This window comes from Lissotriton helveticus, chromosome 7 (assembly GCF_964261635.1).
Source record: "Lissotriton helveticus chromosome 7, aLisHel1.1, whole genome shotgun sequence".
Taxonomy (NCBI): domain Eukaryota; kingdom Metazoa; phylum Chordata; class Amphibia; order Caudata; family Salamandridae; genus Lissotriton; species Lissotriton helveticus.
The window spans coordinates 1598293211-1598317936 of NC_136068.1; the positions used below are offsets into that span (position 1 = coordinate 1598293211).

General features: G+C 44.6%; 1 protein-coding gene across 2 annotated transcripts in view; it reads left to right on the forward strand.

Annotated features, from left to right (window-relative positions):
• LOC144770570 (oxysterols receptor LXR-beta-like) overlaps positions 1–24726 on the forward strand; it is a 261625-nt gene that overhangs the window by 196351 nt on the left and 40548 nt on the right. For both annotated transcript variants that reach the window (XM_078655205.1, XM_078655206.1), the window contains exon 9: positions 17768–17976. In XM_078655205.1, coding sequence (XP_078511331.1) covers positions 17768–17976 — 209 coding nt within the window. The remainder of the gene's footprint in view (positions 1–17767; positions 17977–24726) is intronic.

A 24726-nucleotide genomic window follows, 5' to 3' on the forward strand; every position in this document is an offset into this window, starting at 1 on the left:
GCCGGCTTGGTAAGCGGATGCAGACACTGGGGAGGCACATTAGCGTGCAGCGGTCACAGGCTCTAATATCAAAAGAAGGTATTTTTGTACATTTTCCCGGTTCTCAGCCCTAAATCTACATTGCACAAAATGGCGGGGGTTTGAAAAACAAAAAACTAAGGCCATAATTAACATAAGTTAAAATGGAGGGGAAAAAATGATGAGCCCTGTGGGACCCCACACGTCAGTTTCCTTTTCTCAGCCAAAAAGCTAGCGAGACGGACTGCTTGAAAGCGGTCACCGAGAAATGACAATATCCATTTCAAAGGAGGACCCCGGATCCCTGCACTCTCGACCCGGTCGACCAACAGATGGTCGACCGTATCAAAAGCAGACGAGAGATCCAGGAGCACCAGAGCTTTTGTGGAGCTTTGGTCAGCCCCCCTTCGTAATTCATCGAGGACTGCTAAAATAACAGACTCGGTGGAATGCTCGTATCTAAAACCAGCTTGGTGAGGGTCCAGATAGTGTGACTTCTCAACAAAAGTGCTGAGACAGTTGGCCACATGGGCTTCCAAGATTTTTCCCAAAAAGGACAGCAGTGAGATAGGATAAAAATTGCTGGGACTAGAAGGGTCAGTACCTGTTTTTTTAAAAATAGGTATCACTTCTGCGCACTTAAAAAGGTTGGGGACAATGCCCATAGTGAGGGAATTGTTGAGGAGGGACATAGGGAGCTCAGGGCAATGGAGGAAGACTTCCCGGAGGATAGGAGGACAGCTGTCAGTGGGTCAGAGCTAACCTTCTTAAGTAAGGAGACAAAGTACTCTTGGGTGATGAGAGGGAATTGATCCAGGCGGGGAGGATTGGTATATGAGCCACAGGGGTCTGAAAAAGCAGAGCTCTGAGGAATACCGGATTTGATATTAACAATTTTCTCAATAAAATATGTTCGAGGCATGTGGGCTGCTGAATTCATATCTGTGCATAGATCGCCGCCTAGTGTTGGGTCCGGATGATTGCAACTTGTTGTCCTGGAAGAGTCTTCGAAGTATCACGAGATAGGTGACTCCTTCCCAGAACTTCGGTGCGCATGGGCATCTTCTCCATCCTCAGATTGTGTTTTTCCGCCATTGGGTTTGGATGCTATTCCTCAACTCCAACTTAGGAACCAAAACTTTTCAGCTTTCTAAGGCCAAAAGGCCTTTTACCTCGAAGGTATTGTTCTCGCTTGGTACCCCTCCACTAGAACTTACTTTCCATCTCGATCCGGTCGTCGACGCGGGCCGTTGGGCCTTTTCAACGCCACGTGGGCCTGCTGCCGATGGAAAGGACCCCCTTTAAAAAGTGCCCACAATGTCACTCCAAGTTCCCACATACTGATAAACATACAGTATGCAACAAGTGCCTATCACCCGAGCACAACGAGGAAAACTGTACAGCCTGTGCTCAGTTCCGGTTGAATAAAACTATCCGGAACCGAAGAGCCGCGAGACAAGAAATGCAGCGTCAAGCACCGGAACCGGAGAACATCTTCGAAGACGAACATGACCTCCCAGAAGCGGCCGACTCCAATCTAGAAATTGTCACCGTAGAGGACCAGTCTGACTCCGATGACCAGATCCCACTGGGGCAAACTGTGAGTACCGAGCCCCCAACCCTGCTTCCACCCCAAGACAAGGCTCCGGTCGAAGCATCGCCTAAAGGCCTTAGTCGAGATCAACAAACTCCTTCAGAGGCCCCGCCTTCCGGCTCTGCCCCGAAGACAGAACCCAAGCCTTCCGATACCCCGGGAACCAGTAAAACTATTCCCAAAAAGGCCGTACAACCTAAATCAGTTGTCAAGCCCAAGACAGTCTACCCGAAAGAGGTCGTCCAGCCTAAAAAGAGAGTTGAACCACCAAAAACGCATCGCACTAAAAAGACTCGGCCCGAAGAAGGTCATCGAGCCTGCAAAAAACCTCGAGCCGAAGGAGGTCGTTCAGCCTAAAAAACACGGGGAACCGAAAAGAGTCATCGACCCCGAAAAAACGGTCGACCCGAAAAAGGTTGATCCGAAAAAAACAGTCGATCCGAAAAAGGTCGACCCGAAAACACCGGTCGATCCGAAGAAGGTCGCTCCGAAAAAACTGGTAGATCCGGAAAAGGTCGATCGAAAAAACAGGTCGAACCGAAAAAGGTCGTCTAACTAAACAAGGTCGCCAAACCAAAAAAGGCAAAACAACCAACAAAGGACGTCGAACTAAAGAAAGTCGTCCAACCAAAAAAGGTCACCGAGCCGAAAGCAGCGGCCGAGCCGAAAACAGCTCCACAGCCGAAGGCCCTCGAGCCAAAGACTCACCCCAAAGAAGTGACTAAGCCGAAAGCTTTGGCGCCGAAACCGCGGACAGTTGAGGAAGAACTTTTCCATCCTGATCCATTAAGCGCTGAACAATCTAAACTGTATATCGACCCTGAAACTGGACACGTAACAGTTTACAAGAGGAAGAAAAGACCGTTATACACTGATACTTTTCCACCTGTTCCTACAAAGAAAAAATACTTTGGCACGTCTCCTTCAAGGCCTTTTACTCCACCTCCTTTCTTTCCTAACATGCCTTTTGTGCCTTACTCTCCTACACCTTCAGGTTATGATGACACTGAAAACATAGGGGGAGATCCTCAGGATGACTTTGTCGAACCTGTGGATCAGGATGTAGAGGATGGCACATGGGAGGACCAAAATGATCCTTATGATAACTATGACCCACAACCCATCCCCGACACCTCTACATATCCTACAAAGCCGTCGCCTACAAACTACACCATTGTCTTTAACCAATTAGTGGATAGGGTAGCTAAATTTCACGGCGTAGACATACACACCGATCCAATAGAAGAGGACTTCCTTTATGACACTTTTCCTACATCAGAAAAAAGTGCACGTACACTTCCTATGTTGAAAGGGGTACTAAAACACGCGCCTGAAATATGTAAAGATCCGGCCAGAGCGCGTATCCTCAACCCTAGGATAGAGAAAAGGTATAAATCTGCCCCTGCAGACCCTACTTATATTAGGTCACACTTGCCACTGGACTCACTAGTAGTATCAAATGCTCGATAGCGAGCTAATTCACAAACAACAGGAGATGCTCCCCCTCCTGACAAGGAGTCGAAGATATTAGAAGCTTCAGGCAAAAGAGTAGCCTCCCAGGAAGCAAACTCCTGGAGAATTGCAAACACACAAGCCCTATTAGCACGCTATGATAGAGCACATTACGACCAACTGGAGGGTTTTCTACAACACCTACCAGAACCGTTCAAAGCTAAAGCTAATGACCTCATACAGGAAGGCAAATTTATCACAAATGCTACCATTATATGTGCACTTGACGCAGCTGACACAGCAGCTAGTTCCATCAACACAAGCGTCTTAATACGCCGGCATGCGTGGCTGCACATTTCCGGCTTCAAAAATGAAGTGCAATCAACCATCCTAAACCAACCAGTTAACCAAGATTTCTTGTTTGGCCCTGCAGTAGATACAATCTTGGAAAAAATTAAAAAAGACACTGACACTGCTAAGTCTATGGGCGCACTTCAGTTTCAGCAATCCAGAAGTTCCTTTCGTCGCTCCTCCTTCAGGGGCTCAGGGAGAGGCAGCACTTCCCAAACGTCCTCTACATTCAAAAGTAACACCCATAGCACTTTTAATAAAGGCTCTAACAGAGGAGGTTATAGAGGAAATAATAACAAGGGCAGACGACGGGGCGGCAACAACACCAGAGCCTCCGCCGCCAACAAACAGTGACTTGTTGACACTCCCTCCAGACCACTTAACACCGGTCGGAGGCAGACTAACACAATTCCTACCAGTCTGGAACAACATTACCACAGACAGGTGGGTGAGACAAATTATCCAGTATGGTTACTGCCTGGAACTCACTTCTACTCCACCCAACATACCACCCAGACACCGTCCAATGTCCAAGGAGCACATCACGTTGTTACAACAGGAGGTCACATCCATGCTAGAAAAAGGAGCCATAGAACCAGTCCCTTTTCAACACCAGGGGACAGGAGTATACTCTCTTTACTTCCTAATCCCCAAAAAAGACGGATCCCTCAGACCGATACTGGATCTCAGACCTCTAAACCAATACATACTCTCAAAGCATTTCCATATGGTCACTCTACACTCTACTCCAGCAAGGCGACTACCTTGCTACATTAGACCTAAAAGATGCATACTTTCACATACCTATACACCCAGCTCACAGAAAATATCTGAGGTTCACAATAGAAGGTCAACACTACCAATTCAAAGTTCTCCCCTTCGGGGAAACTACAGCACCAAGGGTTTTTACAAAATGCCTAGCAGTAGTAGCGGCACACCTCAGAAGGCAACACATACACGTGTTTCCATACCTGGACGAGTGGCTCATAAAAGCCAAATCATACACACAGTGTGCAAACCACACCTCTCAGACAATCCAGTTACTGCACAGTCTAGGATTCTCTATCAATTACTCAAAATCATATCTGCGACCCTCCCACATACAACAATATCTGGGAGCAACATTAAATACCCGTGTGGCAAAGGCATATCCAAATCCAGCCAGGATAGCCAGCATGCAGACACTCATTCAACAATTTCAACCACAACACTCCTTGCCAGCTCGAGTGTTCATGCAGCTTATAGGCATGATGGCCTCCTGCATATTCATTGTCCCTCATACCCGCTTTCAAATGCGTCCATTACAAGAATGCTTAGCGCAACAGTGGAACCAAGCTCAAGGACAACTGAAAGGCCTAGTGTTGGTCGACAGTCGCACTTACAACTCTCTGCAGTGGTGGAACCCACAAAACCGTTCCAAGGGGCGACTGTTCCAAGAGCCAGTTCCACAAGTAGTATTGACAGCGGACGCATCACTGACAGGTTGGGGAGCACCCCTACTTCAATACACAGTCCAAGGGCTCTGGACACTCAAGCAAAAGACACTGCATATAAACCACTTAGAATATCTAGCAGTATTTCTAGAAATGAAAGCTTTCCAAAAATACTTGAACAACAAGGCTGTGTTGATCCAGACGGACAACATGACAGCCATGCACTACATCCAGAAACAAGGAGGGACACACTCCCCACGGCTGTCTCACCATCACAGATCATATGGAGGTGGGCAATCCCAAAAAACATCTTTCTCCTAGCAGAACACCTACCAGGGAAAGACAATCAAATTGCAGATCTACTAAGCAGACACAGCCAATAGATACACAAATGGGAGATTCACCCTCAAGTCCTCCAACCATTCTTCCAAAAGTGGGGACATCCAGAGATAGATCTGTTCGCCACAAAAGAAAACTCAAAATGCCAGTCCTTTGCCGCCAGGTTCCCACACCCGTTGTCACAAGGCAATGCGATATGGATGAATTGGTCAGGCAGATTTGCTTACGCTTTTCCGCCAACCCCACTGATACCATTAGTGGCCCGCAAACTAAGGCAACAATTTCTCACAATGATCCTGGTTGCTCCCACATGGGCAAGACAGCCATGGTACACAACACTCCTAGAACTCTCAGTAGTTCCCCATCAAAGACTGCGCCTATCGCCAGAGCTATTAACTCAGAACCATGGCGAAATCAGGCACCCAGATCCCAATCAGATGAACCTAGCGATCTGGCTCCTGAGGTCTTAGAATTCGGATATCTTAACTTGCCTCCAGACTGCATGAACATTATCAATGAAGCAAGGCGCCAAACTACTAGAGCCTGCTATGCAGCTAAATGGAAAAGATTTGTAATTTATTGCAATAACAACCAAATCAATCCGTTAGATGCCTCTATCCAAGACATAATCTGTTACTGATTACATCTTCAAAGATGCAATCTTGCATACTCTTCCATAAGGCTACACCTTGCTGCTATAGCAGCATATCTACAGAACAGACAACACGTGTCCCTGTTCAGGATACCACCTATCAAAGCTTTTATGGAAGGTCTGAAAAGAATCACCCTCCAAAACATCCACCTTCGCCAGTCTGGAACTTAAATGTTGTACTTACCAGACTTATGGGGCCACCTTTCGAACCACTCCATTCGTGTGAATTACAATTCTTAACATGGAAGGTGGCATTTCTGATTGCCATTACCTCTCTCAGGAGAGTGTGTGAGCTACAGGCATTAACCATTCAAGAACCTTTCATGCAAATACATAACAATAAGGTAGTGCTCCGTACTAACCCTAAGTTTATGCCAAAAGTTATATCCACTGTCCATATCAATCAGTCAATAGAATTGCCAGTTTTCTTCCAAAACCCGCAGTCAGTGGCTGAGAGAGCCCTACACACATTAGATGTAAGAAGGGCTCTGCTATATTACGTTGACAGAACCAAATCATTCAGAAAAACAAAGCAACTATTTGTTGCTTTCGCTCCACAACATAAGGGAAATCCCATTTCAAAAGCAGGAATAGCCAGATGGATAGTTAAATGCATTCAAATATGCTATCAAAAAGCTAAACGCACTCTAACAATTTCTCCAAAAGCACACTCAACGCGTAAAATGGGGGCATCCATGGCATTCCTAGGAAACATTCCACTAGAAGACATATGTAAGGAAGTTACATGGTCTACAATACACACTTTCACTAAACACTACTGTGTAGATGTGCAAGCACGGCCAGGCTGTCCTTAAATCTCTTTTTCAAACTGCTGCAGCTGGTACAGGTGACCACCGCTAGAGGAGATACTGCTATACAGTCTATGCACAGATATGAATTCAGCAGCCCACATGCCTCGAACGGAATATGCTACTTACCAGTATGCATCTGTTCTTGGCATGTAGGGCTGCTGACATTCATATCGCCCACCCTCCTCCCCGGTGCCTGTCACAGCTGCGGTACTTTTCTACATACATTTACATGGCCATCTCTTACTTTTCTATACTCCGTCTTTGCCACAATGGCGAAAAACAATCTGAGAATGGAGAAGATTCCCATGCGCACTGTAGTCCAGGGGAGGAGTCCCCTATCTCGTGATACTTCGAAGACTCTTCCAGGACAACAAGGTGCAATCATCCGGACCCAACACTAGGCGGCGATCTATGCACAGATATGAATGTCAGCAGCCCTACATGCCAAGAACTGATGCATAGAAGTAAGTAGCATATTCCCTATTGAGAGAGTCACATAAGGATTGTGAAGGAGTGGGTTTTGCAATAGCATGGTCAGGTTTGACAAGTTCATCCACTATTGAAACAATGTCCTTGGCCTTGTTAGTGGATACCAGGATTTTTGAAGAAAAATATTCAGATTTAGTCCTGATAATGGGGCTTTAGTAATCTTTAAGTGCTGCCATAAAGATGGTCTTTTTATGGGGGCAGTAGTCCTGTCTCCACTTCCGTTCGGTTGGTCTCAATGCCAATTTCATTGCCTTCAAATTGTCAGAAAACCAATGCTGTGCTTCGTGGGGGCCTTTTAATTTTGATTGTCTTCAAAGGAGCAAAACTGTCTCTGGCAGATTCCAACCAAGTGTTAATGTTTTCTGCCTGGGTGTGAAGGGAAACAATCGGACCAGAGGGTTTAGATGCAGCTAATAAAGTGCTAAATTCTTTAGTGTCTACCCGACTCCACTTCCTGGCCATAATGGTCGCTGAGGGCAAGGATTTGGGAATAAGGATACTCGGGATGGTAAAGGTGATAAAAAGATGGTCTGACCATGAACAGGGGGAAATGCATAGGTTGGCTATCTCTAGATTAGAGGTCCAGACCTGATTTAGGGTGTGTCCCTTAGTGTGAGTGGCTACATTAATGTGCTGGGTGTAATTCATGCCTGTCAGCCAGTCAGTAAATTCAGCCGAATGAGGACTTTCCCGCACGTTGTTAGGCCAATAATTGAAATCGCCAACAATCATGTGGCCCACCCTCCTTCCCGTGGAGGCTTCCCTCAGTTTTTTGGGTTTAATTCCGACTAGTGCATACAATTTGCAGGAAGATTCCTCTATGAGGATTGGTCTAAAAAGTGCTGTCGCCTGATTGGCGAAGTTCAGTTGCTTATAAATAATTTGAATAAGCTAATCAGATAAATGTTTGTTTTTAGCCATTATAGGCTATGTGTTCTTTATTATACTGCTTTAGAATGTACCGTGGGACTCCTACTTCGACAACAAGTAATGATTCAAGCATAGGACTCCATGTAATTTACTTTCTTCTAGTGCCTACCATTATACCTCCTACATGATGGAAACCTTTTTTGGGATCACATGTTGGCTTCAGACGGTTCTCCATTTTACTAACCCTTCCCCTTATCTAAAAAACGTTTTGTTCTAAAAGTAATAGATCCGACTGGGCCTTGAGTTTACTCTGATGTACATTCGGAGTTCCTAACCTACTAAAACTTCCTGGAGTAAGCTCTGGCTACTTGACATCGCTAATTCAAAATAAAAACAGGAGGAGCCCCAAAATACCTCCAATCCCTTGCTTGCCTTTACACACCTAAGAGAAACCTCCGGTCCCAGACAGCAGCACGGTTCTGCATACCAAGGTTCAAACGTGTAAGATCAGGGGGCAGATCTTTTGCCTATCTTGGACCCTCCCTGTGGAACACGCTTCCTCCAAGCATTCGGAAGGAAGATAACTACCATAGCTTCAGAAAGCTTGTAAAGACCTGGTTGTTCGAACAATAATCCCTCAATGTTCCCTCCGTTTCTGTCTCTTCGCTTCTAGCTGTGTCTAGGCGCCGGGAAACCCTTCTTGGGTAGCTGTTGCGCCCTACAAATTGACAAAATAAATAAAAAATAAAAATAAATAATTTAGGGACATATGGAGTGCAAAGGGAATAATTTGTTTGTCTACTTGGACTACAAAATCATCAACCGCACTACTAGTGGAATATGACAGTACACACCATTGTGCCTGCTTAGAAAATGCAGCTAACCTCTGGAGTTCTAGGACATGCCTCTCAACTCTCCCAGGCATGTGCAGGACATTGGCCTGAAGAGAGGGAACTCCTCTAGGTGGTTCAGGAACAGCAGCTTCCACATTTCGTTGTATTTAACTAGGAGTGGTGGAGTATGGAAGATGACTTGTGGGAGTCTCTTGAAGATATCCAAAGGGCCCACATAAACTGAAGTGTGTCAGTGGATAGGTTTCTTAGAAGAGCCTAGTTATCTCTCTCATGTGGAAGGAGATATATTAAGCCCACCCAAGGCACTTTTACTTTAATATAGGAGATGGGATGTTTTATTTCATGAAATCAACAAAAGGTGATGGGAGGAATGCTTGCAACTTGGTTAACCACTGGCAATCGTTTGGCATGACCTCCCAGCCCTCGTTCTCCTCGTAGCAACCTCATCAATAGTCAGAAGCACTGAATCATCCTGTTCATGTAAGGGACCCTGGAGCACATATTAAATATAATATATATGTATAATATCTTTAATGTACATAGTACTTTTAATCATATATATATATATATATATATATATATATATATATATATATATATATATATATATATATATATATATATTTATTTTTTTATATTTTTTTCAAACGAATAGTCCCGAACCTCCGACTCCGGCGAACAGAGACCAGACGAATCCCAAAAATAAGGCAAAGTGGTTTTATTGCACCAAGTTCAAAAACGCAGCGGACTGACGCGTTTCGGGCGGATGCCCTTGATCACAGTAAAATGCAATTAGAAATGCCTTATTTTTATATGCTGTTGTGCACACCATGTGACATATAAACATAAACAACATACTATAAAGTGAGCAAACGTCCATAGAGAGATATTTAAACTCCATTTTTCTCGCTCTATCATAATGGGTACAGTGTAGCCAAATAGACAATCAAAGTAAACATCAATTCTTATGCTGAATGAATTCATAGATGAAAATGAGTCCCTGCATACATACATACAAACACACACACTTACAGTCCATAGTAGGGGCTAAAAATGTCCAAATTATATTGAGTTTTTGTTTAAATATCACACATTTCATTAAAGCAGAAAAAGAGACAATACATTGTCATCGCAGCCTTTATTTTAAAGGAAACTACAAGTGAATGAGAGTCATCATTCACCAATAGGCTGCATTTTAAAGCAGAACAGGAAACACTGGCATCGTGCCATTAAGACCTCACGGGACACCCAGTCTTCCATTATGCCCCACAGGTGACAGTTAGGTCATTCTTTTTTCTGGCTCTTTAGTTAGGATCCTGGAGCACTGAGCTCTGCAGTTTTTTCATATTTTGTCAAGAGATTTTCTTTGAAAACACAAGTTTTTGCTGTCATTTGACGGTTTTATGTACCTAGAGTACTTAAGACTATTTTTCTGACTGGAAAATATATATTTATTCTCACATCATACCTTCATTATTCATTAAGTGCCATTCTTGTGGTAAAAAGAAGGCACAGACTGATCCCCACTCAGTCTGTATTTTATCTTCCTGCTTCTCATCATCCAGAAACATGCTACCATTGTCAGATGTTTTCTGAAGTACTCTGAAGGTCTGGCAGAAAATTGGGCTGATCTACAAGAGGCCTTTGGGAGTCTCATTCCTCCTTCACATAGCTCTCCTCTCATAAGAAGTAGCACACAGAGAAAGATCTCACAAAGCACATGAGTAAGGACATCCCCTATCGACGTTGACAGGTAGGGGTTCAAAATGGGGGGAAATTCCTGTGTTTGATCACTTTCAAGATTAATGTAGATAGTAGCCTCGGAGACCGGTCAACACTCGCTGTCGAAGACTTCAGTGTCGTCAAAGCAGGCGTCATCAACAAGGTAGGCTTCAAGACATTTATCAGCATCTCCGTCAACGCCGAAGTGACATTGGTATTCAGCAACGGAGCAACCGGCGAGGGAATCGAGTTCGGCGTCAAGACATTCGCCAGCAGCTCCGTCGACTTCGAAAGAATACCAGACGTCGACGTCTAAGCACCCGGCCACGTTTGAAGATACGCTATTGAAGAGTTTGAGGTGATCATCGACTTCAAGACACTCTTCGGCAGCGAAGGAGGCCCCCAAAGTGGTACAGTCAACGTTGAAGCAGCAAGAAGGGTTCTGATCGATGTCTAAGACCACGTATAAGAGGAAATTGACATCAAGAAGCCATTCCTACTCATCGGAAGAGCAGATTTTGCCTCCTGGATCAGTGGGAGCAGGGTCTCCACCACCAGTTTTGCCTCCTGATGACCCACCTGTGAATCTCTCTCTACGTTGGCTGGAAAGTGTGTCCAAGTGGTGTGAGCCTCTTCAAAGTCCCGGCTCCAATTATTTGCAGACCTACTCCCCTTCCAGGGTCACTCTACGTACGCCATCACCAAAAGGCACTCCACATCTGCCCTTCTACCCGGATTCGTCATCTACTCCAAAGAGACGTGTACTTTCACCGCAGTCTAAACGATGGTCCAAGGTCTCACAGAGGCATAGATCAATGTCCAAGACCCCTCAGGGTCGTAAAGAAAGGTCCAGAACTCCTCAGAGGTGGTGATCAAGGTCTGAGTCAACAAGGAGCAGGTCTGCTTCCAGATGTCAACAAGTTCATCGGTCCAGATCGTGCTATGGTAGGCGAGAACACCATCCTGGTCCACCACTTCTCGAACCTCAGTGAGGGATTACTTGCCAACATTATCAGACACGCCACCTGCAAGGGTTTCTTTAGTGGATTACTTGATCATATTCAATGATGTGTTAATTAGAGGCACATCAAAACTGAACATCGACATTCCAGCACCTACTTCATCGTCCTCTCTCATCTTTGAGACTCTACATCACAGAGCGGCATCAAGACCACTCCATCTCTGGTCCCTGGTCTGTTCGAACTGGCGATGCAACTCTTTCTGACGCCAGCTTCTTTTCGAACTACGCCATCACTGATCCTTAAAAAACATGTCTCCGTACCTGGACCTGCTAATCCTAAAGCATTATCCACCACCAGATTCCGTCATCATAACGGCAGATCGAAAAACATACACTGTCGCTACCTCGTCATCCATACCCCCCAGACAAAGACAGTAAGCAGATGGACGCTATTGATAAAAAGATGTGGTGCATGTCTGCTACTTTCATGATGGGAGCCAGAGCCTCTGCTTTGCTAGGGAGGTACGATAGGGCACTTTGGGTCTCTATTACCAGATTCACGGAAAAGCTACCATAGGAAGATAGACGGGACTTCCAAAGAAATCCTCCAAGAGGGCGGCTTAGTCTCCAACCACGTCATTGGTGCAGCTGCGAATGCATCAGATGTAGCTGCACATTGATACTCCCATGTCATATGTGCCAGAAGGTCCTCCTGGCTTCTTCTCACTGCTCTGAAACCTGAGGCCCAACATAGGATTCTCAATCTTTCCGTTTACTGGCAACTTGCTGTTTGGTTCACATGCGGGTGATGAAATGGCCAAGATGAAAGCGGAGCTAGATACGCTCAAAGTTGTGGGCCTCGAACAACGGAAGTAATTCCTACAAAGATACAGGCCCTATGATAGGCATGCCTATCCACAGAGGGTTCAAGCCCCTCACTGGGTCCCACAACAACAACACCAGACCTGTTCACCTTATGATCCCTGCAGACCAGCTCAGGGAAGAGGAGCACAGCGTCAACCTGCATTCTCTTCCGAAACACCAGCCAAGCAATGAGCCTTCGCTTCCCACTTCTCCGTTAACCGTTCCGGTGGGGGGGGAGATCATCAAACATCTGGACGAGTGGCGCTCCATAACAGCAACAAGTGGCTCTTGGATGTTATTCAAATTGATAATTCACTTCAATTCTTGTCCCCTCCTACCGCTGTCCCACCTACAAAAATATCTTGTCATCTGCAAAACGAAGCCGCCAGTCTGCTCCAAAAGGAGGCCATAGAGGAGGTCCCACTCTCCCAAAGGGGACATGGAATTTACTCTCGCTATTTCCTGGTGAGGAAAAAAGGCCCGAATTGAGAAGTCATGTTCATCCTGGACGTGAAACTACTGAACAAGTTCATACGCAAAAAAAATTCAGGAGGCTTGCCATTCACCAGATCTACCCCCAACTCCCTCAAGGAGACTGGACGTGTTCCATCAATTTACAGGATGCCTACTTCCACATTCTGATCTACACAGCACACCAGAGGTTTCTACACTTCAAAGTGGCATCCAAACACTACCAGGACAAAGTAGTACCATTCGGCCTGAGATCAGCACCTCGCACAGTCTCGAAATGCATGGCCGTAGTGGCAGTATCCTTAAGGAGGAAGAGAATATTTATCTACGCCTATTTAGACGACTGGGTTATAAAAACCACTCCCCATCACAAATGAAAGCCATTATCATGTTTGCATGAAGACCCTGCAAAGTCTAGGTCTCCAGATCAGTTTCAAGAAATCTATACAAATACCAGCCCAAAGGCTACCCTACCTGGGCGCAACCCTGTACACATGGGGTGCAAGAGTGTATCCTTTTGAGGAGAGATTATCCTCAGTCTATAGTGTTACAATCTCCTGCACACACAACATCCATCGACCAGACAGGTGGTGTCTCATTTAGGCTCTTGCATTTTCATTGTCTCTAATGCCAGGTTGCACATGACACCTCTACAACAGGCTCTACAAGATCAATGAACTCCGTTCTCAGACCGCTGGGATTACAGGCTGACATTCTCACCAGGTGCAATACAATCCCTACCATGGTGGTCTCAATGTCAGAACCTACTGGTAGGAGTACCTTTCCACCAGGACCCTTCCACACAGACTCATCATAGATGCCTCCCTCCAAGGATGGGGTGCTTACATGGGCCCCCTGCAAACTCGAGGATTGTGGTCGGACAAGGTACTGCAGCATCATATCAAAAAGTTGGAGCTGAGAGCTGTCCATCTAGCCCTTAAGTACTTCTGTCCATCCATAACAACAAGCTCTTTCCTGGGTCAAACAGGCACCACAACCTTCTCTGGAAGTGCAGGCCATTTGGAAGTGGCTAATAGCAGGGAACTTATCAATATCAGCCATCCACCTGCCTGCCTGCAGTCCAAAACACTCAAGTGGACTCTCTGTCGCACAGATTCTGCAAGACAACATTGTGTATATATTTCGAGAATGGGGACAGCTGCAAATAAACTTGTTTGCAGACCAAAACAACAAAAATGCCTAGATTATGCATCCAGGTTCTTCCGTTCAGGGTGGGAGGGGAATGCCCTTTTGATAGACTCGTCAGGGAAATTTCTTTATGCGTTTGCCCCAACTCTGATGATTCCTACAGTGATCAACAAAGTGTACAAGTCCAGGACCAGGGTGAACCTGAGAGCTCCAGAATGGCTGCTTCAGTGATGGCTCACGGTCCTGCTATACCTATCAGAAATACCATGCAAGAGGTTGCCATGCAGACAGGATCGCCTGTACAGGCTCGAAGGGCAGATGTACCATCCCAGCCTACCCTCACTGAACTCGACAGCATGGCTTCTGAATTCCTCTAGTATGGACATTTAGACCTCTCACAGGATTGTATGGACATTCACAGAGAATCTAAAAGACATACCAGAAAGTCTTATTCCTTCAAGTGGAAGCATTTTTACTTGTAGTGTGCCCAAAATAATCATCCAATTTTGGGTCAAGAGAATGTGATTTTTACCTCATCTCCTACATTTAGCGAAGTCTGGCCTGCGGTTTTCCGCTATAAAGGTATATCTTGCAGCCATTACTGCTTGCAGGAAGTCTCCCACACAGATTTCTTTCTTTCAAATGCCTGTGGTCAGAGATTTTTAGAAGGGCTAAAGGAAGTATTCCCTCCTGTAAGATCACATTCTCCCCCTAGGTAACTAAATATTGTTCTCTCAAAACTCATGGGCCCTCCTTTTGAGCTTATACACATCGCTTCGTTACAAAACGTCTTGTGAAAAGCAGCTTTTCAAGTGGCTATTACTTCAGCACATAGAGTCAGTGAGAACCAGTCTCCCTTGCAGTTTCCTTTCAAATAAAGGCAGTGATTATATTTTATAGTCTCTTTCTTTACAGAAAAGTTTGATATTTGTGAGATGTTTTTTAAATGAAAACTCAATGTAATGTGGGCATTTTTAGCCCCTACTATAAGCTGCATATATGTATTTGTAAAAAATATATATGATTAAAAATGCTATGAAACAATAATGGGGATATATATATATGAGCAAGGCAGCTGAGACTGCCGAAACTGCTGTAATAAAGTTGGAGAATATAGCTATATATATATTCTCTCTCCCTCTCCCTCTCCCTCTCTCCCTCTCCCTCTCCCTCTCCCTCTCCCTCTCCCTCTCCCTCTCACTCTCACTCTCCCCCTCTCTCTCTCTCAAACCCTCTCTCTCTCTTTCTCTCTCTCTCTTTCTCTCTCTCTCTTTCTCTCTCTTTCTCTCTCTCATATCCTTCCTTAGAGCTAATGAGCTGTCTAGCTCCATCTGTGCCCAGTGAGTGGTACAGAGATGTGACTTTGGGCAACATTTCCAGCACCCCCAAAACAATATGTTGCTCTCTGCTGAAGAAGGACAACGATCCTGAAACACGTGTCTACAAATACACAGCTCTGACTGCACGAACAAGGTCATCGGTTTTTGTGTTACAGTTCAGGGAGGGCCTGGTATGGCAGTTTGCACTAGTCAGTTCCCACGAGGAACAGGATGAAGACTGATTTGCATATACCTGGGTCCAAACTGAGGCGGCATGGTGAGCAAAAGAATGATGGGTTAGGATGCTACCCTAAGCGATTGCCGGTGGTTAGTCAAATTGCAAGCGTTCTTCCCATCACTTTTTGTGTGATTTTAGTACCGCCCTAAGTGGCATGGGTATACCCAGACGTGGGCCCCTTTCTCACTGTGTCATTGGAACAAAGCTGCACCTGGCTGATGAGCCCTTAACTAGGCTAAGTTCTGGTTTGCTTGTGTACCGGTTCAGGGAGGATCTTGCTTGGCAGTTTGGACTGGACTATTCCCATGAAGAGCAGGGTCCAAACTTGGTGGGCAAAAGAGATGGGCTGGTTACTAGTCGGAGCGATTCCTGTGTTAGACAAATTGTAAGCATTCCTCCCATCACCTTTTATTTGTTTTATGTTTTACTTCATCATATTCTCCCAAATCTCCACAGACCAACTATTGCTTGAGTACACAATTTAGTAATGTAAGAGGGTTATGTGAAGAGTGAAAACTGACATATTTTGATTGTTTCTTATGCAACTGCAAATGTTTTTTTACTCTGTCCGTTCTTTTGCTTAAAGCTAAGGGTAAGATACATTGCAGGGAACATTCTTATGATGAGTACCAACATATTACCCTGGATTGCTTACACCACTTCCGTGGTTTTTCCATCCTTATTTCAATATACTTTGATGCTAAACCCGAGGCAACGGGTCCCTTCCAATTCCAAAGGAAGCTCTTACTTAAGGCAATTCAAGTGAAATTTCATTCTGTGAAGTGATTACCTCTGACTGTGTAGCCTTTTGTTTACACTATCTGTGGCAGAGTATTCAGCTCAAGAGGCTGTGTAATAATATGGGGCCATGATGCTTGCTCCCTCATCCTTTGCCTAGCAAGAATAGTGGTCAGTCTTATGTTAGGCTCATTCCCATTAGAAGTTCTCGAGGGCTCTTATGTAAGACTGTGTGATTAAAATTACCAGACACAGGCAAGCCACTGCAGTTTCCCACTTCTGCAGTTTTCTGGTTGGTTGTTGTCATTAGGACAATGAGGGGATACGTTAAATTATTTCTCCTAAGGCCAGAAAATGTACAGAAATAAGAATGTGTACTTAGAATTCCCTCCCTACCATCACCGCACTCTCTTATTCTTATTTCAAATCCCCAGTTATCCATAATGAAGAAATGATGACAAGGGCTTGCTCAGAAAGGTTATTGAGACAGCTGTTTTGTGAGAATGCCAACGTTTTAACGGGCTTATATTTCATGCTTGAATCATCCACTAAAATATTTACTTTTGATTCAGTCAACACTTGCTTTTCCTTTTCCTGCTGTCTCTGCCTTTTCTTACCCTATTCTCTTACTTTCTGTAATGTCTTAAAGTGCTCTAACGTGGCTGAACAGTAACATACTACTGTCTTATAAATCACCAAAAATAAGTATATTCTGTCTATTTCTAGGCCGCATAACCACATCATTTTAAATAGCCGTTTATCACAACTGGGTGTAGTGTTTGAATAGCTCCACCGTTTGCACTTCTTTACATATTGGCCTGCATCGGTTAATAAAGAAGGCATTTTCATCACCGAAATTTGCTTACTGATTGCATTAAATTGATTTTTTGGCACCCACATAAGTTCAGTATAGGCCTCTAGGAAGATTTGTTAACTGCAGTTCCTTTTGGCTACAGGCTGATCTGAGGCATCAGTTTGGAACCTTTTGGGTGACACACCATCCCTCCAAGGCAACATCCTGACCAAGGAACCCATCCCCCAGGCAGATAGATGACTGCTATTGAGTGCGAGGGGACTCTTAACAAAGGGAGTCATTCCTCCTCCGATTTTCCCTTTCATTATCCTTTTTGTGTTACATGCTTTAGGCTACATCTGTGTCCCTCCCTGCTGTTCATTCCTATTCTAAACTTGCTGTACCATCTATTTCTTTCATTGCTTGTATTCAATCTCACTGTTCCTCTCCCTTTCCTCTCTTGCACTTATCCCCTTTTCCTCTGTATGCCCATGACTGGCTTTGCATTCTCGCTATTTGGATCTTTCTCTCTTACCACTTATCGTTCTGCTGCAAACTGGTACTCTAACTCTCATAGTTGATTGACCAACTTTCTGTTGGCTGCTTTATACCTCCTTCTCACTCTCCTCCGGTTGTCTTCCTCTCTAGGCCTGCAGGTGGAGTTTATAAACCCCATTTTTGAATTCTCCAAAGGCATGCGGCAAATGCAGCTGGATGATGCAGAGTATGCACTTCTTATCGCAATTAATATCTTCTCAGCGGATAGACCTAATGTCCAGAATCACCAATTGGTGGAGAACCTTCAGCAGCCATATGTGGAGGCCCTACACTCTTATACGCGCATCAAGAGGCCACAGGTATGAGAACAAATTTCAGAAACCTCCAACAAAACTGTATTGAAACACATCACAAACACAAAGAAAGATCATAGACATACGAAACTTAACATATATGCTTTCATCAGGATAACCTTACTAACCGAAAAATACAAACCACACCGGTCAGACTCTAGATGCAGAGAAATACCATACATACACCTTTTTGTAAAGAACCAAGAAAGACATAAAAGCAACTCTAACCATAAACATACCGTTCTCAAGAGACCCCACAAAAACTTAGAAATACAGGCACACATCCACTGGTGTCTAGAGACAGTAGATGTTCAGAAGTGCATCTAAAATAACTCTGCATCAATAGACCTCCAGAATGGTGAAACAGCCATCAGTACTTCTCCATTGAGAACTACTTTGCTATCCATTGAGATCTTACTTTTTTTATCAATATTGAGAACTACTTTGCTATCCATTGAGATCTTACTTTTTCTATCAATAATTTAACAATATTAAACCTTTGCTTTAAAAAACCTTCATGACATAACATCCCTTCCAGAGAAGTCTGGTAAAGCGAAAAGTGATGCAAATTACACATCGAGATCACAGGTACAGTGAAACAGAACAATATACCTGCAACTCTTGTAATCTTAGTGCAAAGTTCCTCTCTCTGCACACCACTTTTTATAGCTATCCGTTCTCGCTGATTGATTAGACTGAAGAACAGACCTTTGCTCAAAAATGGCACCTGCAAGTATTGACTAAATTCCCCTCACCCACACAGTTTCCCACCCCCACATGTTTTTCCCACATGGAAGCAGGTATAAATATATGTAGGTTTTAGCAAAGTCTAATGCAAGAGGTTTAGGAATAATCCCACAAATTTACCAAGTGTGACTACATTTATTCTATCACCCAGTCCCCTTTCTTGTCTAGTATGTTGATAGATTACCAAAGAACATATTGGGTCTATGGTGAGTGGATCTCTAACCAAGTGGGGTGGACACTGATGTGGAAGTGTCAGCCGTGCTAACCAGCTTGACATCAACCAGGAGATGTTTGGAAATATGGCAGAGGCAAACTGATCACTGACTTTGGGTCAAATGTCTGAAGCTTACAGTTTACAGAATATATTAAAGGTAAAACTTCTTCTTCTGGACTGTCTCTGTAAAGCTGTTGCATTGCCCAGACTACTCAATTGTATATTTATAAGGCTTGAAAATGATCTTTAATGGGCTTCCACTGAAGCTGCAGGATATGGTTTACCTGGCAACGGACACATCTTTTCCAGAGGGGAGCTACAGTAAATGAAAGAGTATCTGAACAATTAAAAAAGCTGGTGCAGTCCAAGTTAAACATCAGGCTCATTAAAGTGTTTACATTATGGAGAATATATTAGTTTTATTCATTTTACTATTGTTTCTTTTTAATTTATAACCTGCCTTGACTGTGACCCATTAGTGTGTTGTACAGAGAACATCAACTATTCAGAACAAGTAATAATAAAGCATTAGAGCATTAATGAGTCAGCAAGTCATAAAAGTCCTCTATGAGAATTTGAGGTTGGTTGAACACCCAGTTAATTATAATCTGTAACCGAAATCAGCAGGAACAGCTGTCGTTTGAAAATTTCAACAGTTACAAATGAGGGGTTTAAATTAGTGAAGTGGTTTGTTCCAATGTAAAAAGTGTTTTCAATAGTTTCCTTAATATCAACAATGTTGGTGCAGTTCATAGATGAATAGCGAGGGAACTCCAAAAAGATCTTACTTCGCAGGTAAAGATTTTAGTTTGCACTAAAGAAGATTTTACGCTAGGTGTTTCAAGGCATAATGAGGATCTGCTCCTCATACCTCTTTGATCTTCTGAGATACTGAGGTGTTTAGCTACTTACAGGAGATGGTGATTTAGTTGTATGGTTTTGTAATTGTCATTCTCTTTTGTATTTGATTCTTGTGGGGGTGGTAATTCAATGTAGTTCTTTCAGAATATGCATGATATGATCACATTTTCATAAGGAACAGTCATTGTAGCTTTACTAGTATTAAGGGGAGAAAGAACTAGAGTGTATGGCACGGTTTTTAGTAGGACTTGGGAGGGATTCGTGTTTTGAGGTGAAGTAGTTGAAATTTTACCGATTTGGCAATGCTGTTTGTGTGTGGTGAGCATTAGTGAAGGTTCAAGTGTAGAGCCCGGTGATGTCATTGATATACAACTGGATATTCTAGCATATTCAATACATTTTAAGTTGAGTTTGTTTCTGTGTTTGTAGGAGAAAACAAATTCTTTTTTTGAATGGGGTTTAGTTGCAGGAAGTTTTGTGAGTCTGGAATGGTGTGGCAGAGGGTGTGATGTAAAGTTGTGCATCATCTGCATGTATACTGATGGATGGACTCACCTGGCCTCCAAAACATATGATTCGGGGACTGATGATTCTAAATAAAGTTATAGACCAATCTAGTAGAATGAAGAGGTAGGTGTCGCCATTGACTAGCATATTTGATATTTGATATTTATGGTTTTTTTGTAAAGCGCTACTATCGCTCCGGGAGGAGCATCTTGGCGCTGCGCCCACAGCAGATCTACTAGGGTAACATGGATCAGATGGCTGCGAGAACTGAGGAGTCAGATTGAGAGTAGATCCACGTCTTCAGGGCTTTCCTGAAAAGGCCTTCTGAGGGGGCATGCCTAAGATGAGGGGGAAGGCGATTCCATGCCCTAACAGCAAGGAATGAAAAGGTCTTTCCACCTTTTGTTTTTAATTTGAAACGAGGTTCAGAGATGAAATTAGCGCCTGATGACCTCAAGCAGCGCGTTGGAGTATAATGCTGAAAGCGCTTAGTCAGGTAAGCTGGGCCCATGCACTTGTTAGCTTTAAAAACAGTAATTAAAAGCTTAAACAAGATTCTCTTATGGAGGGGCAGCCAATGGAGTGCGTTGAGGGCTGCAGTGGCCGAGGACCTACGGGGGAGTTTCAGGACGAGTCTGGCGGCTGCATGTTGAACGGTCTGTAGTTTTTTTAGTGAGGACTTCTTGATGCCTGCGAGGAGACCGTTGCAATAATCCAACCGGGATAGGATAAGTGCAACCGCGACTGATTTCCTGGCTGAGATGGGCAAGAAATTAAAGAATTTCTTTAATTGCCTGATTAAACTGAAACAGCGTCCTGCGGTGATGCGCACATGTTCATCGAAGCTGAGGGAAGCATCGAATTGAACTCCCAGGTTGCGGGCTGACACAACCGCACTAGGTGGTGCTTCTGAATTTTGGGGCCACCACTCTTTAGGGGAAAAGAGTGTGCCTTTACCGAGAGGTATTATTTCGGTTTTGGCGCTGTTGCATTTCAGGTGATTCAAGTTGAGCCAGGAAAAGACTTCTGAGAGGCAATTTTGGAGTCTGATGGTAGCGTCAGGGATTCTTTTGTCAATAGTGACGACGAGTTGAGTGTCGTCAGCATAGGATGTCACTAGAATCCCATGTGACTCAATCAACGTAAGGAGGGGGGCCATGTATACATTAAAAAAGAGAGGGCTTAAGATGGAGCCCTGAGGGACACCTGAGATGATGGGGCGTTCACCAGAGAAGTAAGGGCCTAAGGAAACCGTTTGAGAGCGATTGGACAGAAATGAAATTATCCAATCAAGCGCGGAACCCGAGACACCAATCCCACGCATCCTGCTGATAAGGATCGCATGAGAGATGGTGTCGAAGGCCGCGGTAAGGTCGAGCAAGATGAGGACGGCCTGCCTGCCCTCATCTTGCAAGAACTTGATGGTGTCAGATAACTCAATCAGAGAGGTTTCTGTGGAGTGGCCGGGGCGGAAGCCAGATTGCTGTGGGTGCAAAATATGTCGATTTTCCACAAAGTGTTTTAGTTCCTCATGGACCAATTGCTCGGTGATTTTACCTAGTACTGGAAGAAGGGAAATTGGGCGCATATTAGTCAAGTCGATGGGGGATTTATTTTGCTTTTTCATAAGGGGCTTGACTATGGCCTTCTTCCAGTCAGAGGGTACAGTACCGGAGTGGAGAGATTGATTCACAATAGCATTAATTAGAGGATTGACAACTTCGACGAGATGATGAAGGATGACTGGAGGGCACGAGTCCGTGGGGGCGCCTGATTTACACGCCAAGATGGCTTTATGCGTTTGCTGTGGGGAGACTGGTGTGAATTGGTTAAGTAGGGGCATGAATGAATCGAGTTCTAAGGTTGGAGTGGGTGGGGGGGGGAAGTCCTTATGGATATTCTGAATTTTCTCCTCGAAGAAATCTGCGATTTGATCGCAGAGAATTTGTGAGGAGGGAATTTCACGTGCCAAAGCCTTAGGATGAGTGAAGGATTTTACGATGTTGAAGATCGTTTGCTGTTTCTGGTTGGCTGAATCTATTTCATGAGTAAAAAAGGCAGTTTTTGCCCTTTTTATACCAGTAAGGTATTGTTTTCTCTGCAGAATGTATAGGGTTCTGGCAGTAGGGTCATAGGTCTTTCTCCAATTTCTCTCCATACGTCTACATTTAAGATGACAGTCAGTGAGGGCTGGAGTATACCAGGGGGCACTAGGCTTCTTCTTACCGCGAGCTAGTTTTTGAGTGGAAGGTACAGAATTGGCAGCGACCATTCTGTCAATCCACTGATGAAAATTTGTGGAGTCTACTGCTACATCACCCGTTATGGGAGGGGGAGGGACAGTCGGTAGGGGGTTGAGTTTGATGCACTCAGCTACCTTTTTCCAGTTAACTGAGAAGGGGATATGGGAATGTTTAATGGGGGGAAGAGGCAGAGTTTTGAATTGGACAGAGAAAGGGATAAGACAGTGATCTGACCATATTTGTGGTAGAGGGGGAGAGACTTCTAAAGAGGCCAAGTTTGTACAAATGCCGTCCAAGGTGTGCCCGGCTCGATGAGTAGGAAGGGAGACTAATTGGGAGAGACCAAAAATCTCGAGGGAGTGGTGGAAATTGAGGGAGTGTGACTCGGTACAGGATTCCAGATGAAGATTGAAATCCCCTAGGAGAGTGAAGGAGGGGTAATGAGTAAGAAGGGCTGCCAGGGTTTCATCCAGGGAATCCAAGAATGAAGTGGCGTTTCCGGGGGGGCGGTAAACAAGTCCTCCGGAGAAAGCAGAGGAAGAACTAATTTGAATAACAAATCCGAGGGACTCGCAGTCCTTAAGGGTGGCCAGATCGAAAGTGTGGCACTTGAAAGTATTCTTTATTATAATGGCCAGCCCGCCTCCCCGACCAATAGGTCTGTCCTGCCTGATGATGGTGAAATCAGGAGGAAGGGCAGTTGCAAGATCAGGGTTGGAGGCATCATGCAGCCATGATTCAGTAATGTATAGGGCATCAAGATCAGCTGATACGATAAGGTCGTGGATGTCTTGTGCGTGACATGCTAGGGATCTAGCGTTAACAAGGCCACTACTGAAAAAGGTAGTATTATGACGGGTTTGAGAAGGAAGGGTAACATTAGGGCTGACGGAACACGAGGATGACCAACCACATGATTGACAGGAGAAGGGGCCCCTGAGATCGTCTGAGAAGGCAAAGACATGGCAAGAAGGACGTAATGAAGTAAAACGCAAGGAAAGCAATGCAGGCGAGTCGTACCTGAGGACAGGGAGTGCAGGAGCAGCATGACCCGCGCTCGGCGCGATCCTGGCGCGGACGGGCGCAGACGGGCTTGGCTTAGGCGCGGCTTCGGCATATGGTGAACATTGTTCAGGATCTTGGGTATTGCTGTTCTGGTGCTAAATACTGAATGGTGAGATGATAGGTAATCTGCTAGTAGGCGTTGCTAAGGTAGGTCTGGATCTAGAAAGTTCTTTCAGCCATCAATAATTACCTATTTAGTGAGACTGCAAACTCCTGCCATGTAATGTGACTCTGAGATTTGAAAATTGTTTTTCTTCAAAGAAGTCTTTCAAGTCATGAGGTACAATAACTCTGCCTCTGCCCTTAGTTGTCAATGTGCATGGGTTTGGCAAACATCCCTCACTTTCATCCTGTTGGCTTTCAAAGTGAGTCAGACCACATTGATTCTCAGCTTTCTTCGAGATGTCTGTTCTTCCTCACGAGAAGCTCCCAAACAGGCCGGATGCTCTCAATAAGAAGCAAGGCAGATTAAGGCACCCAAACCCCAGCCAGCTCAATCTAGCAACTTGGCTCCTGATGTCCTAGAGTTTGGTTATCTCAATCTGCCGCAAGAATGCATAGTCGCACTGAAAGAAAAATGCAGTCACACTATGCGAGACTGTTACTCTGCCAAGTGGAAAAGGTTTGTCCATTACTGCATCTCCAAGCATCTGGAACTCAAATCTGCAGTTCAGGATAATATCTGTTACTTCCTTCACTTGCAAAATTCGTGCCTAGCCTACATTTCCATGCCATACATCTTAACCTAGCCGCCAGTACAGCCTACATGTAGAACAGGAAAAGCTCCTCTTTATTCAAAATACCTGTTATCAAAGCTTTCATGGAAGGAGGACTCTGAGCTGTTCCCCTCTCCCTGGCCTGGAACCTTAATGTTGTTCTTACGAGACTCGTCGGCCCTCCTTTTGAACCACTTCACTGATGCTCTTTACAGTTCCTCTCCTAGAAGGTCGCCTTCCTTGTTGCTATTACGTCCTTGAGATTCTTTTGTGAACGGCAGGCCCTCACTTTGGAGGAGTCTTTCTTCCAGGTTCATAACAAACGGGTTGTCCTTAGGTTCAACCCTAGGTTTCTTCCAAAAGTGGTGTCCCTTTTCCTCACAACCAGAACATAGAGCTCCCT